The sequence below is a fragment of the Marmota marmota genome, unplaced genomic scaffold (assembly GCF_001458135.2).
Source record: "Marmota marmota marmota unplaced genomic scaffold, marMar, whole genome shotgun sequence".
NCBI lineage: Eukaryota > Metazoa > Chordata > Mammalia > Rodentia > Sciuridae > Marmota > Marmota marmota.
Window position 1 is genome coordinate 525613 of NW_025999984.1, and position 14012 is coordinate 539624.

Below are 14012 nucleotides of genomic sequence, written 5' to 3' on the forward strand. Positions count from 1 at the left end.
GTGAAAACTGCTAAAGAGCACTAAGGAACCTCCCACAGGCTCTGCATTCCTCCTTCCCTCTCAAGAGATAAGTATTCCCATATTCCTCTGCATCGATGCCATCATATATATTGCACCAAACATAGACTCACTCTCCACCCTGCTTTCTGCATAGGAAAGTGGTCCTGAATGGACTACACCAACGAAAGTCACAATATTTATTCAGGAAGTCCTTCCTCTCACATAACTGCTCTCATCTTTTTGAGTTCAGGCTGTAGCAGAGCTGTGGACACTGCAATATTAAGATTTCCCTAAACCCTATTTACTTCTTTGAATTATAAACACTTCCCCCAAATTTTCTAATAAATTGTACCATCGATTTCCTACTAGGATCGTGACAAATAGATATTATACAGAGCAATGTGCTAAAGTATGGGATTCATTGAAAGTGTAAGAAAAGATTCCTATCCCTATTCTCTAGAAGTTTAAATTGACCAAATAGAAAGAAGTACAACTCCCCCCCCCCCTTTTTTTTGGTATCAGGGACTGGACTTAGTTTAACTCAGCTGAGTCACATCCCCAGCCCTTTTTTATATTTTATATAGACAGGGTCTCACTAAATTGCTCAGGTCCTTGCTAAGTTGCCAAGGCTGGTTTTGAATTTGCAATCATCCTGCCTAAGCCTCCCTAGTCACTGGGATTATAGGCATGTTCCAAGGTGCCTGACTACCTGAATGTTAAATACTTCTAGAGACAGTAGGTATTATATGGAATCCTGTAAGCCTCAGGGATATGGAAAATTTCATTTGCCAAAAGGGGACCAGTATTTAGGTCCTACTGTGTGCCACACTCACAATGGCTATGTTCAGTATATAAGATGAGTAGTAGTTTAAAAACCAGTCTGGGCATGGTGGTGCAACCCTTGATCCCAGCAACTTGGGAGGCTGAGGCAGGAAGATTGCAAGTTTAAGACCAGCCTCAGCAAATTAAAAATGCCCTAAACAACTCAGTGAGACCCTGTCTCAAAATAAAAAATAAAAATAAAAAAAGCACCCTGGATTCAATCTCCAGTTCCAAAAAATAAATTAAAATTTTTTGAAAAGGCAGCACAGTACTGGAATATAGTCAGTGATAAACTGCTTGCCTAGCATGCACAAGGCCCTGAATTAGATTCCCAGATCTTAAAAAAAAGAAAAAAAGAAAAGTTAACAGTGTTTTGGCAAAGCTTGCATTATTTCTACTACACCATTTTTCCAAGCTTAAGCATACTTTACATGCAGAAAAAGTATACAAATAAATTTATTTATTTTTTATTGAAGTGAAATTCACAGGACATAAAACTAATTCCTTTAAAGAGAATACAATGGCTTTTAGTAACATTTGCAAATGGGCATAACTACCACCTCTATTTAATTCCAAAATATAACTCCAGACCCATGAAGCAGTGACTACCCATTGTTTCCTCTCCAGCCTCTGGCAACCACCAATACTGCTTAGTCTCTACAGTTTTATCATTCTAGATGTTTCATGGAAGTGTAATCATATAATATGTGTCCTTTTGTGTCTGGCTTCTTTTACTTAGCAAAATGTTTTTAAGGCTAATCCTTAAAATATTGCAGCACTTTTCAGTACTGCATCCCTTTTTATGGTTGAATAATATTCCACGTATGCATATGTCATTTTTTTATCCATTCATCCTTGTTGAACATTTGTATTATATCCATCTTTTGGCTATTATGGAAAATGCTGATATTAACACCTTGTAATTGACCAACTTTTAATATTACATAATTTGTCCTAAATAGAAAATAACAGTAAATTAAATACAGTTTCCTAACTATTTTTTAAAAAGGGTGTCTCAAAACCAGACATTTAAAAACAAACAAAAAGAAAACTGCACCACACCATAAGGCACAGAGTGAATATTTATTGATCACAGAGATCAGGCCGAAGGTCTAATTTTATAAATACTGAAAAAGCAGGCCAGAAAAGTGCAGAGAGTTGCTCAAAGATAAAGCTAAGGATGCTCCTAAGCAGGTGGGATGGGAGAGAGAAAAATATTTTAGTATTATTCCACAATTCCACCTCATATCTACTCACTCCAAGTATCCCTTCAAGTGCCTAATGCCAAAGTTGTATTCACTATTTTTCGAGGACAAGTAAGAATTCCAGAAAGAAAAGGAGAGAGATGGCTTCCAAGTTGGAGGCAGGAGAGTGTGCCATAGAGTAATAATTACATCAGTCTGGCTAAAGACAAGCATCCATTAAGATATATGAGCATGGGATTAGTCAATTTTTTGTTGTTTTGGGGTAGTGCTGGGGCTCAAACCCAGGGCCTCATGCATGCTAGGCAAGTGCTCTACCACTGAGCTACACTCCTATTCCAGGATTGGCTGATTTTAATATGGCCATTTCAGAAAATCTGTGGGTCCAAATCTCCCCGTTTTCCCATAAACCTTCTGGTCCCAACCATTTCCATCATAAGTCATATCAATACACCCCAGTGTTTTCTAAAGTCCTGAGTTTTTTTTTTTTTCCCCAATTGTTTTCTAGAAAACTTTACTGTCTGGTAGGGAAAAGGGTGCTGGAATTTTCAGGTGGAACTCATTTCCAAAGTGGAGAGGACAAAGGCCTCTGGCTTGGCTTCCTGCTTCAGCACTCCTGTCAGTAGGAACTCAGGAGAGAGGAGGGGCAGCCCAACCCGAGATGGAATGGAGCATCGTGGGAAGTCCTGGGGGCATGTGATCACAACTCTTTGAGGCTGGGGAAGAGAGAGCAAAGAAAGAAGTCAGGGGGGATAAACAGTTCTAGAAATAGATTCAGGACCCATTAATCAGGGATAGCATCACTGAAGTGGTACCTCCTGACATGAAGCTCATTGTACTTATTGCCTATAAAATATTCTCTTTTTCTTTTTAGTGGTGTTGTGATTGAACCCACTTGCTAGGCAAGTGCTATAGCACTGAGCCACATCCCCAGTCCTTTTTATTTTGAAACAAGGTCTTGCTAAATTGTTCCAGGAAGGCTTCTGATTTTTTTCATCTTCGCCTCCCAAGTAGCTGGCTATCTGTGAAGTATTCTTGCCAGAAAGGCTGCTCTTGAATTCATCCTAACTCTTAAAATTAGCCAAGCAGGGTGGTGCACATCAGTACCTTGGCAGGCCTAGGCAGCTTAGATGCTATCTCAAAATGAAAACTTAAAAAAAAAAAAAAAAAAGAGCCACACACGGTGGCACACTCCTGTAATCCCAGTGGCTCGGGAGGCTGAGACAAGAGAATCGCAAATTCAAAGCCAGCCTCGGCAATGGTGAGGCACTAACCAACTCAGTGACACCCTGTCTCTAAATAAAAAATACAAAATAGGGCTGGGGATGTGGCTTAGTGGTCGAGTGCCCCTGAGTTCAGTCCCCAGTACCCAAGGGGAAAAAAAAAAAGCAGAAGAGAGCTTGGGGTGTAGCTCAGTGGTGAAGGGTCCCTAGATTCCATCCCTAGTACTTCAAATAAATAATTACAATTTATAGGAAATACATAAAATAGAGAATAAATAATATAGCACATAACAAGGGAACAAACTGGCAAATATTCTAAAGGATGACTGATCTAGTTTTGGCCGAAAGTGAATAACATACAAAAGGCAGAATGAGTTAGGTGATGTTCCACAGTAAGAGGAGATTGAATAAATGCAAGTTGGACAACGTAAAGCACACCTGTAATACCAATGGTTTAGGAGGCTGAGGCAGGAGGATCATGAGTTCAAAGTCAGCCTCAGCAACTTTGTGAGACCCTGTCTCAAAAGAAAAAATAAAAAGGGCTGAGGATGTAGTTCAGTGGTAAAGTGCACCTGGGTTCAATCCCAGGAACAAAAACAAACCAAAAACCAAAAAACACCCAAAAAACAAATGCAGCAATGCACTGGAGCATCTATTTTCTTTCTTTCTTTCTTTTTTTTAATGCAGTGCTGGGGACCAAACCCAGGGCCTTGTGCATGCTAGGCAAGCACTCTACCACTGAGCTACATCCCCAATCCTTCTTGTTTTGTTGTTTTATTTTTAAGAGATGGGTGTCAGCTGGGTGTAATGGCACATGCCTGTAGTCCCTAGCTACTTGGGAGACTGAGGTGGGGGATCCCAAGTTTGAGGCATGCCTGGGAATCCTAGTGAGATCCTGTCTCAAAATAAAAAGTAAAAAGTGCTGGGGATGTAGCTCAGTGGTAGAATACCCTGGGTTAAATACTAAGTACTGACAAAAAACAGAGAGAGAAAAAAGAGAATGTACATATTTCTTGGAGATATATACTTAAGTATACAGAAGAAAGTAATACAGTAATATATTTGCAGTTTGCTTTAAAATACTTCAGCAAAGCTAAGCATGGTGGTGCATGCCTGTAATCCCAGTGATTCAGGAGGCTGAGGCAGAAGAATTGCAAGTTCAAGGCCAGCCTCAGCATCGTAGTGAGGCCCTGAGAAACTTAGCATGACCCTGTCTCAAAATAAAAAATAGAAAGGACTGGGGGCCCAGGGTTGTGTCTCAGTGGTAGGGCACTTGTCTGGCATGTGTGAGGGACTGGATTTGATTCTCAGCACTGCATATGAATGAATGAATGAATGAATGAATAAATAAGAAAGGTTCATCAACAACTAAAAAGAAAGGGGGGAGGGATGGGGATGTAGCTCAGTGATAAAGTGCCCCTAGGTTTAATCCCTAGTACCAACTTCCCTCCCCCTCAAAAAAAACACTTCAATAAAGCTCATCATAGTAGCATATGCCTATAGTCCCAGCTACTCAGAAGGCTGAAGTAGGGGGGAATCACTTAAGCCCAAAAGTTAAAATCCAGCCTGGGCAATAATAGTAAAACACATCTCAAAAAAAAAAAAAAAAAAATGTAGGGGAAGGGTAAAGAAAAAAAAAGTTTTTCAGCAGAGTAAATGAAACAAAAGAACAAAGGGATAGATAATAAATGTAGCACATGCACAACTGAAAATGTATAAATACAAAATGAAACTAAGTCCATTTGGTGTCAGCAGATCTGTTCCCTCATCCCTACCCTTTCCCATCTATACTTTTATATCTCCTCCAAATGTTCCCATTCCCACTATCTCTTCTGTTTGTTTGTTTTTGTGGTGCTGGAGATTAAACACAGGGCCTTGTGCATTGAGGCAAGCACTCTTCCAACTGAGCTATATCCCCAGCCCATCCTGCAACCTCTTTTAGTTACTCCTTCAGAAGACCCAGAATTCACCAACCATACCTTATAGGTCCGGGGCATGCTGGATAGGACAGTGCCTCCACAACAGCTGATGATCTCTCCCATCTGAGATGGTGGTGGCTGGACTCCAGGGGTCACGTGAATTTCATAGCCCTAAGAGAGAAAAATGGTGACAGTAGATATCTGCAACTGAAAGGCTGTGAGGCACTGTGAAACCCGTGCAAGGCAGAAGCACAGGACAGAAGATAGCCTCTCACCTCCAGTAGCCTTCGCTCCCGAGACCGGTGCAGGGCATCCCGAAGATTGAAGCCAAAATTCTTCTCTTGCTCAGGATCAGACACCACATATTGATCTGGAGGCAAGAAGCAACCAGCCTTGCGGGACTAAGGGAGGTAGCAATCAGCATCAGATCTCAGCCACACCCCACCTAGCACTCCTGCCTAGCAGCTGGTGACAGCACGTGAAATGTTTTTTGTATGAATCACTAAAGCCCCATTTCTCCGTCTCCTCTTTCGTCTCCTCTTTCCTCCCATTTTCCTACAGAGCTATGTAAGCAGTCTTCTCCTGTCACTCTTGCTATTGGTCTGTTATCATCTCCTGACCTCTCACCTGATGTAGCCAGTCCAGGGACAGGATGGGGATTCCCTTCCCTAGGGCACACAGGAACTTGACTGTTCGGCGGATTCGATCAGTAACCAAGTGGGAGGCCTCTGCCACTGAGCTGGCCAGACTCCCCCCCAGTGCCAGTACTGTCCGCTCCCCACGAGCATCCACAACTCCTGTGAAGAGAACCTGTTGGGGGATTAGACTGGGCTGGTCAGAGCAAGCTATGCCAGGAGTGCCCATCTCTCAAACCAGCTACCACCTTCCCTTTGTAACCCCAGTTCCCTTCTCTCCTACTTTAGGGGCTGCTGATTCTTGGTTAGATTTGGTCCGTCGAAGGCTTCGGCCTGGTATTCCCTTGGGCTCCTCCTCTGTCTGGTCTCTCCTTCTCTTGTCTGGAATCACTGTGTCCTGGGATTGAAAAATACCTTGGTGGGAGAGTCTGAGCCCTGAAGCTCTTCCTCCCAGCTTGGAGTCCTCCAGCCCTTTCCTCACCTCTTCCTTCACTGGCATCTCCTCAGGATCTTCTTCCTCCTCCTTGGGGAACATTGTCTCCTGGGAGACATCCCCTCTTTGGGGACGTTTTTGAAGAGGGGGTGAATCTATGGTTGTGGAAGGTCTCTTGCGGCTTCGAGTGGCCTTAGGTGGGGGCTCTGGGACGAACCCAGATGTACCTGCTGCTTCCACCTTTTGGATCTGGGAAGCATGAATGGGTGCCTCAGGAAGCTGGGGAAAGGAAGGCTCAGGAACGGTCCCAAGGCATTCAGCTGCTCTCTGTGCCCTTGGTCTTTGGTTCCTTGAGGATCGGCATTTAGGTTCAGGGGGTGCAGAGCTAGGTTTGTGGACAATGAGAGCTGTAAGGGAGCCATGCTTCCCAGCAGCTCTCTGTCTCCTGGTACAACTGGTTTGAGTGGGCTCAAAGGGAACAGGCTGGTCCTTGGTAACAGAAGGATGGAATTCAGGAGTGACAGGAAGTGTAGCAGCACTTAGTGCTGAAGACTCTAGTGCTCCACTCTGACATACTGCCTTAGAAGCGACAGGCTGGTCTGTGGAGTTGGGAGGCTCGAGATCAGGGGCTGATGGTTCAACTGGTTCAGGAGTCTCAACAGACTTACATGTTCTGCCCTGACTGATTCTAGATGTGGGCTTGTGGGTGATAGGCTGGTTTATGGAGGTGGAAGGCTGGAGTTCAGGGGCTGTGGTGACAACTACTTCAGGGGTCTTGACAGAAGACCTATGTGTCCTACCCCGAGTGGGCCAAGATGTGGATTTAGGGGTGACAGGTTGCTCTGCAGAGGTGGAAGGCTGGAGCTCAGGGGCTGTAGGTACAATTGGTTCAGGGGTCTTGACAGAGGACCTAAGTGTCCTGCCCCGAGTGACTCTGGATGTGAGCTGGGGGGCAACAAGCTGGTGGTCTGTGGAGGTAGATGGCTGGACTTTGGGGCCTGTGAGTAAGATTGGTTCAGAGGTCTTGACAGAAGTTCTGTGTGTCCTGCCCCGAGTGACTCGGGATGGGGGCTGGAGGGTGATAGGCTGGTCTGAGGAGGTGGAAGGCTGGAGCTCAGAGTCTGTGGGTAAAATTGGTTCAGGTGTGTTGACAGAGGACCTATGTGTCCCGCCCTGAGAGTCTACAAATGTGGGTTTAGAGGTTAAGAGCTGTTCTGTGGGAGTGGAAGTCTGGAGTTCAGGGGTAACAGAGAAAACTGGTTCAGGGGTCTTGACAGAGGACCTACATGTCCTTCCCCGAGTGACTCGGGATGTGGGTTTGGGAATGACAGGCTGGTCTGTGGAAGCAGAAGACTGGAGTTCAGGGGCTATAGGGAATACTGGTTCAGGTGTGTTGACAGAGGACCTAAGTGACCTGCCCCGAGTAACTTGGGATGTGAGCTTAGGAGTGTCTGGCTGGTCTGTGGAGGTGGAAGGCTGGAGTTCAGGGGCTGTGTGGACAACTGATTCAGGGGTCTTGACAGAGGACCTATTTGTCTTGACCCGAGGGACTCGAGATGTAGGTGTGGGGGTAATGGGCTGCTCTGTGGGAGTGAAAGGCTGGAGTTCGGGGGTCTTGTCAGAGGACTTGTGTGTCCTTCCCTTAGTGGCACGAGATGTGGACTTAGGGGTGGCAGGCTGGGCTTTGGGGGCAATAGAGGAGAGTTCAAGGGCAGCGGAGGAAAGTGGAGAGGGTGTCATCCTGGAGGAGCGACGGGGCCTAACACTAGGCTTTGGGGGGAAAGGTTCCAGCTCTGAAGACAGGGGAGGCTCTGGAGTTTCTTGACTCCTTTTGTACCTGGTCCTAGGAATGGGTGGCTCAAAAGATGAAAGAGGAGAAAGAAGGGACTGAAGTTCAGGATGTTTTTGGCTCTGAGAGCTAAAGGAGTTGAGGGGTAGGGCTAAGGCTTCAGGCATTGTAGCAGGCAGGCAAGCATCTGGGGATTCTGGATCACCCTGGGGAAAAACAGAAACAAGGCAGGAAGGGTAATGAGAAAGAGAAATTGGGACACTGTTCCTGATCCTTGTTTATGGTGGAAGTGTGTCCTCTGGCATTTCTCTTCCTGTATGTGACCTCTCTTCCGTTAGACTGGGACCTCCCTGGGAGGAAGCAGTCCTCTTCCCTACAAAGCTCTCCTCATACTGTTCTCCACATGTGGGTGGTGGTACATGAAGAGGATGGTTGGGGCAAAGAAGGACAAAACATGAAAGGGACTACCTTTCTGAGTCAGAGGGAGATACTACTTGGGAAACAGGTATGGAAAACAATGGGGCAAAGCGATGGATGCCAACTAAGAAGGGATAATGATGGAAGAAAAGTGAGAATATGGTGAGAGGATTAGCTTAAAGCATGGCCAGGAGAAGGGCATTGGTGGGATACAGGGATGACTTGCAGAATAGGAAGAAATCAAGAAAGTAACTCTCACCATGGAACTTGTCTCAGCAGGTAGCATCTTGTAATTCAAGTGGCCTGGACAGAAAGTAACAAAAGGGTAGTTGAGTTCTAAGTAGTTGGTTGCTCAGGGGTTGATTATCATGAGGGTTGCATACTACCTTGTGTTCCTTTCTGCCTTCACGTACCTCTCTGCTGCCTCCTGGGGCTGACCAGGGCTTCCCTTCCTCCACCTGACTGGTTCCCAGAAACTACAGGGACTGAAGCAAGTCCCTGAAGTTCCTCTGCCCCGACTCCAGGCTCTGGTGTTGGACTAGTAGCCTGTCCTTTTTGGTCTTGGTTTCCTCCCTCTGTCTCCCCTCTCTCCAAGTTCACTTCTAACTCAGCGGCTTCACACATTTTCTCTGGAACTGGTTTTTCTACTACTTTCTCAAATACTTCTCTTGTGAGGGTCTGCTTCTCTATCTCTGTCTTTTCTGTTTCCTCAGATATCTCCATTTCTACCTTCGAGTTCTCCCTATACCTTTCAGGACTCTTGCTTTTCGCCTTTTTGCCAGACTCTTGAGTGTCTTCAGCTAATGCCTGTTTTTGCTCTCTGTCCTGTATCCCTCTAGTTTTTTCCTCCTCCTCCATCACATCTTTTCTCTCTCCTTCTGGTGGCCCTTCCCTGATTTCCCTCTCCAGTGGCCCTTTCTCAGGGGTCACCCTCTCTGTTTCTTTTCGTGTACCCATGTCTTTCTCCACAGTCTGTATCTCTCTGCCTTGAATCCCCAACGGCTCTGTGTGAACTGGGCTCTCTGGATGTTGGTCTTGTGGTGTTGCCCTAGGTGGAGACAGGCAAGATCCATTAGCCTCAAGGTGGGTGGCTATGAGCCGAGGTTCAGTGGCCTCAGACTCTCTCGGACAGAATGGCTGTGTAGCCAAGACTTCCCATGGTTCATCCAAAGCACCTAAAAGTAAGGAGTCAGAGAGACAGAAAGAAAAGAGAGGTAGATAAAAAATGTTAAGGTTAAGAAGCAAATAAGATAAACTCATGGATAATAAATATTAAAGAAAAGCTGGGATAAGGGTTATAGCTAAAATATTTAATATTATAAAAAGACCATACATGGGGCTGGGATATAGTTCAGTGGTAAGGCATTTGCCTCATGTACCCAAATCTGTGGGTTCATTCCTAACGCCAAAACAAAAATGAAAACAAAAACTGACCATACAGGGGCTGGGATTATGGCTCAGGGATAGAGTGCTTGCCTCATGTGCATGAGGCACTGGGTTCGATCCTCAACACCACATAAAAATAAATAAATAAAGGTATTGTGTCCATCTACAACTTTAAAAAATATTAAAACAAACAAACAAAATGACCATACATATATCCTCACAGGAAAGCTTCCTCAGTGGTCTCTCCCTCTTTCTCTCTTTTTTTTTTTGGTACTAAGGATTGAACCCAGGAGCACTTAACCACTGAGTCACACCCCCGGTCCTTCTTATATTTTATTTTGAGACAGGGTCTCGCTAAGTTGCTGAGACTGTCTTTGAACTTGTGCTCCTCCTGCATTGCTGGGATTACAGGTGTGTGCCACTACAATTGTCTCTTTAAAATTAATCAATTAAAGTCTGACATAACATGGTGCGTTTTTCTTTTTTTTTAAAAATGCCTTTATTTATTTTTATGTGGTATTGGGGATCGAACCCAGGGCCTCGCCCATGCTAAGCAAGCACTCTACCTCTGAGCCACAACCCTAGCCCAACATGGTGCATTTTTCTGATGAGATGGAGAAACATCGCACAATACTCAAAGAGTATGAAAGAAACATGTAGAGAAAGAAAACAAAAAAGGATGAAAAGTTAGGGGTACAGAGAAGAGAGCTTCTTGTACCTGGGGTCTAAAAACTGCAACAGGAAGAGCCAAGGTCTTGGGGCAGAATAAACAGGAAGGTTTGGGTGGGTAAATCTTCCAAGTTTTGAACTGCTGCATGAGAATAGATGGCCTAAACACAGCTCTTCCACAGAACTCCAGGGTCCTATTTCCAGTCTCCTGCCCTATACCCACCAATCTTCACACCCTTCAAAGACTACTAGTCTATCTCCCAGTTCCCACTGGCACTGGAATCCAAACAATACAAATGTTCTCACCGTCCAGATTCTGACTCTCCCTCTCCACAAAGCACTGGGTAGCTTGAAGGTCCAGATCTTCAGAATCTGGTGGGAAGTATAGGACCGATAATAAAAAAATCATATCTAACACTCAACACTTTACTTTAGCCCTATTATTCTCTCCCCACTCCTTTTAACCATTGTTTATTTCAAGAGCAAAGGAAGAAGAAAGGTTAGCACTTACCATCATGGCTGTCTTTGGAGTCCTTGGCCTCACTCATATGCGGTTTTTTCTCCTTTCCTGCAAGGGGATATCCCTCGCTCTGTGGTTGGAGTGGTTCCCCTGAAGCACCTGTGTGCACCACCATCTGCTGTACTTGTGATCCACCATAGGCCCCCACTTTGAGAGTGCCCTCTGACTCAAGTACAGCTGTAGCCCTCTCTGTCTCAGCATCCCCTTCTCCCAGAAGCTGGCTCTTTCTTACATCTGCCACTTCTGAAGACATGTCCACCTCCATATCTGTTTCACCATCCTCATCAGAAGACTGGACTGCCTCTAGAGGCATTATGGGCAGCTTTGCTGATTCCTGCTTCGCTTCCTTATCTGTTTGATTTGTCCCCTTCACAAGCACTTGATGCTTTCCCCAACATATAACAGCTGGCCCTGATGGAACTTCCTGTTTCACTTCTATGTTGATGTCCCCTGTGGTGGAGGCAGCTTGGCTTCTCTCCAGAAGGACCCCTGGTGAACTCATATCTGCTTCCTCACCTACATCATTGTCTCTAAGGGGAGTTTGTCCGTTTTCTGAATTTGCTATAACAAGGGTTTCTTCCTTGTCTGTTTGACCATTGAGGACAGTTTCTCTCTTTTCCACTGGGAGCCCCTCCTCCATGTCAGTGTCACTATCTCTCTCAGAGGTGGTTAGGCTTTTCTCCTGAAGGAGCACAGGTTGGACTCTGTCCTTTTCAATATCAGCATTTCTGTTCCATGAAACAGCTCCGCTCTCTTTCAGACGTGCTAAAGTGAGTGCTGCTGAGACTTCTTCTTCATCATCTGTATCACTATCAATCACCATAGAGGTTTGGCTTCTTTCCAGAGGGACAGCCAATGGGGCCTCACCCTCCTCCATGTCTGTATCACTACCAGCTGGGCTCTCCTGAAGATGTGCCAATCCAAGTGTTCCAGGACTTCTTGTACCAACTCCATGGAAGACTTGCCTCTTCTTCATAGGCACTACAGCTGGGGTTGCAGGGATCCCCTCTTCTTCCACATCAGTATCACTATCCAAGAAGCCAGAAGGCTGGACCCTTTCCAAGTGGGCCTCAGCTGTCTTTCCAGGAGGCCGGTTCTCTTCATCCACATCTGTGTCACTATTGTCCCCAGGAGGCTGACTTCTTTCCAAAATCACCCCAACTGGTACCACCCTATTCCCTGTATCCCTTTTGACTTTTGGGTCCTTATCGATCTCTCCTAGAGGCTGAACTTTTCCTAGCCACGTATCAGTTGTAATTCCACTGGCTTCAGGCTGCTCTGCCTCTGCTGCAGCACATTTTCTAGCAGCTGAAGAGGCCTCCCTGGCTGCTGGTTGCTGACCTTCTTCCTCATCTGTGTCACTGTCCAAGTTGAAGGCAAAAGAGTCACCTGGGGCCAGGGAAGGTCCTTCTTCATCACTGTGAAACGGAAAAGAAAGAGTCTAAAGAATTTCTTGGAAAGGGATACCCCACTTAACTATGAGTTGTAGCATAGGTAGTATTTGCTCTTCTATCTCCAGCTTGGTTCATCTAGGTGCTCCATAAAAAATAAGCTGAGTGAATGAATATATAAAAACCCACAGCCTCAACTTTCAACGTGATCATCTCTGTTAGAGACTGATCCTCCAGACCCTGGTTCTTCCTATTTGAAGACTCATATATCTAGCCGTGTGGTACTTACCTTTCTGGAACTACTGTTGCCAAAGAGGAGGATGTGGTCCGTGATTCTTTCACCACACACCCTTTTGAGAAATCTGGCAAGAACAAAAAGGAGTAACTTGACAATATCACACTCATCATCCCTGTCTCTTCATCCACACTGCCAATACACAAACTTACCTACTTCCTCCTCTGAGTCCTCAGCCAAGGGAAGTCTGGAGGGCTGAGTTTCTTCCTGTACCCTGGGGGTCGCCTCTACAGTTAGGGGACCCCGGGAAACACAGGGTGGGCGGACATCCAGGCGATGGTACTGGCAGGGTAAATCGGCAAAGAGAATCAATTCCTGATCCCTGAGACGGTGACTCAAACCAGGGCTCAGGACCTTAGGAGGCCTCAAGATTTGAGTACCATTAAGGCTCCCACAATCCTGGAGGACAGGTGCCTTGTTCCAAGCTGAGATTTCAATCACTGCATGTTGTTTGGAGATGGATGGAAAGGGCAGGGTCACAGAGCAGTCAGGCAGTCGGCCTATCACATTCTTCCCGAGGAATAGTGGAAAATCTAAAAATGAGAGAGGTAGACAGGTTCCAAGGCCAGAGTCCTGGCCTGTCATTAGGAAAATCTTCTAGTTAAATACCCTACTACTTTCTCAAAGCTCCCAAAAGCATTAGAAAAATAAAAAGTCCTAGAACATCCAGGTGCAGTGGTTCATGCCTATAAATCCTATAACTTGGGAGACTAAGGCAAGAGGATCGCAAGTTCAAAGTCAGGCTCAGCAACTTAGTGAGTTCCTAAGCAACTTAGCAAGAACTTGTCTCAAAATAAAATACAAAACCAGCTGGGAATGTGGCTCAGTAGGTAAGAGCCTCTGGGTTCAATCTCTGGTATCCTGCCCCCCCCCCCCAAATTCCTAGAAAATCTAGGAATTGAAGAATATATGCGGGCTGGGATTATGGCTCAGCGGTAGAGCGCTTGCCTAACACAGGCGGGACCTGGGTTAATTCTCAGTACCACATAAAAATAAAGGCATTGTGTTGTGTCCATCTACACCTAAAGGAAAGAAAGAAAAAAATATATACCTATGCAATGCATTATTCATATGCAACCCATCTACATGGGGATTTTTTCATTATATAAAATATACATAATATAAATTTACCTTTTTAGTCATTTAAAGCATGCAGTTCAATAGTATTAAGAACACATTGTTGGGGCTGGGGCTGTAGCTCAATGGTAGAGCATGTGCCCAGCATGTGTGAGGCACAAGTTTGATCCTCAGTACCACATAACAACAAATAAATAAACAAAGGTATTGTGTCCATCTACAACTAAAAAAAAA

At 45.2% G+C, this 14012-nt stretch overlaps 1 protein-coding gene and 1 non-coding gene across 11 annotated transcripts in view; both read right to left on the bottom strand.

Moving 5' to 3' along the window:
- Nucleotides 1-1886: 1886 nt before the first annotated feature.
- Nucleotides 1887-14012, bottom strand: part of Mdc1 (mediator of DNA damage checkpoint 1) — a 16491-nt gene continuing 4365 nt past the window's right edge. For 3 of the 10 annotated variants that reach the window (XM_015507120.2, XM_015507118.2, XM_015507119.2), the window contains exons 3-14: nt 12854-13234; nt 12696-12768; nt 11007-12433; nt 10802-10867; nt 8854-9615; nt 8700-8743; nt 6283-8229; nt 6085-6198; nt 5794-5976; nt 5442-5567; nt 5227-5337; nt 1887-2740 (exon numbers count right to left, since the gene is read on the bottom strand). In XM_015507120.2, coding sequence (XP_015362606.1) covers nt 2573-2740; nt 5227-5337; nt 5442-5567; nt 5794-5976; nt 6085-6198; nt 6283-8229; nt 8700-8743; nt 8854-9615; nt 10802-10867; nt 11007-12433; nt 12696-12768; nt 12854-13234 — 5402 coding nt within the window. In that variant the 3' untranslated portion in view covers nt 1887-2572. Of the gene's footprint in view, nt 2741-5226; nt 5338-5441; nt 5568-5793; nt 5977-6084; nt 6199-6282; nt 8230-8699; nt 8744-8853; nt 9616-10801; nt 10868-11006; nt 12434-12695; nt 12769-12853; nt 13235-14012 lie in introns of those variants that run through there. The other 7 variants (XM_048805972.1, XM_048805971.1, XM_048805975.1 and 4 more) reach the window with 7 other exon arrangements.
- On the bottom strand, nt 2288-2358 carry Trnaa-agc. The gene has a single exon. It is a non-coding gene; the product is annotated as a tRNA-Ala (tRNA).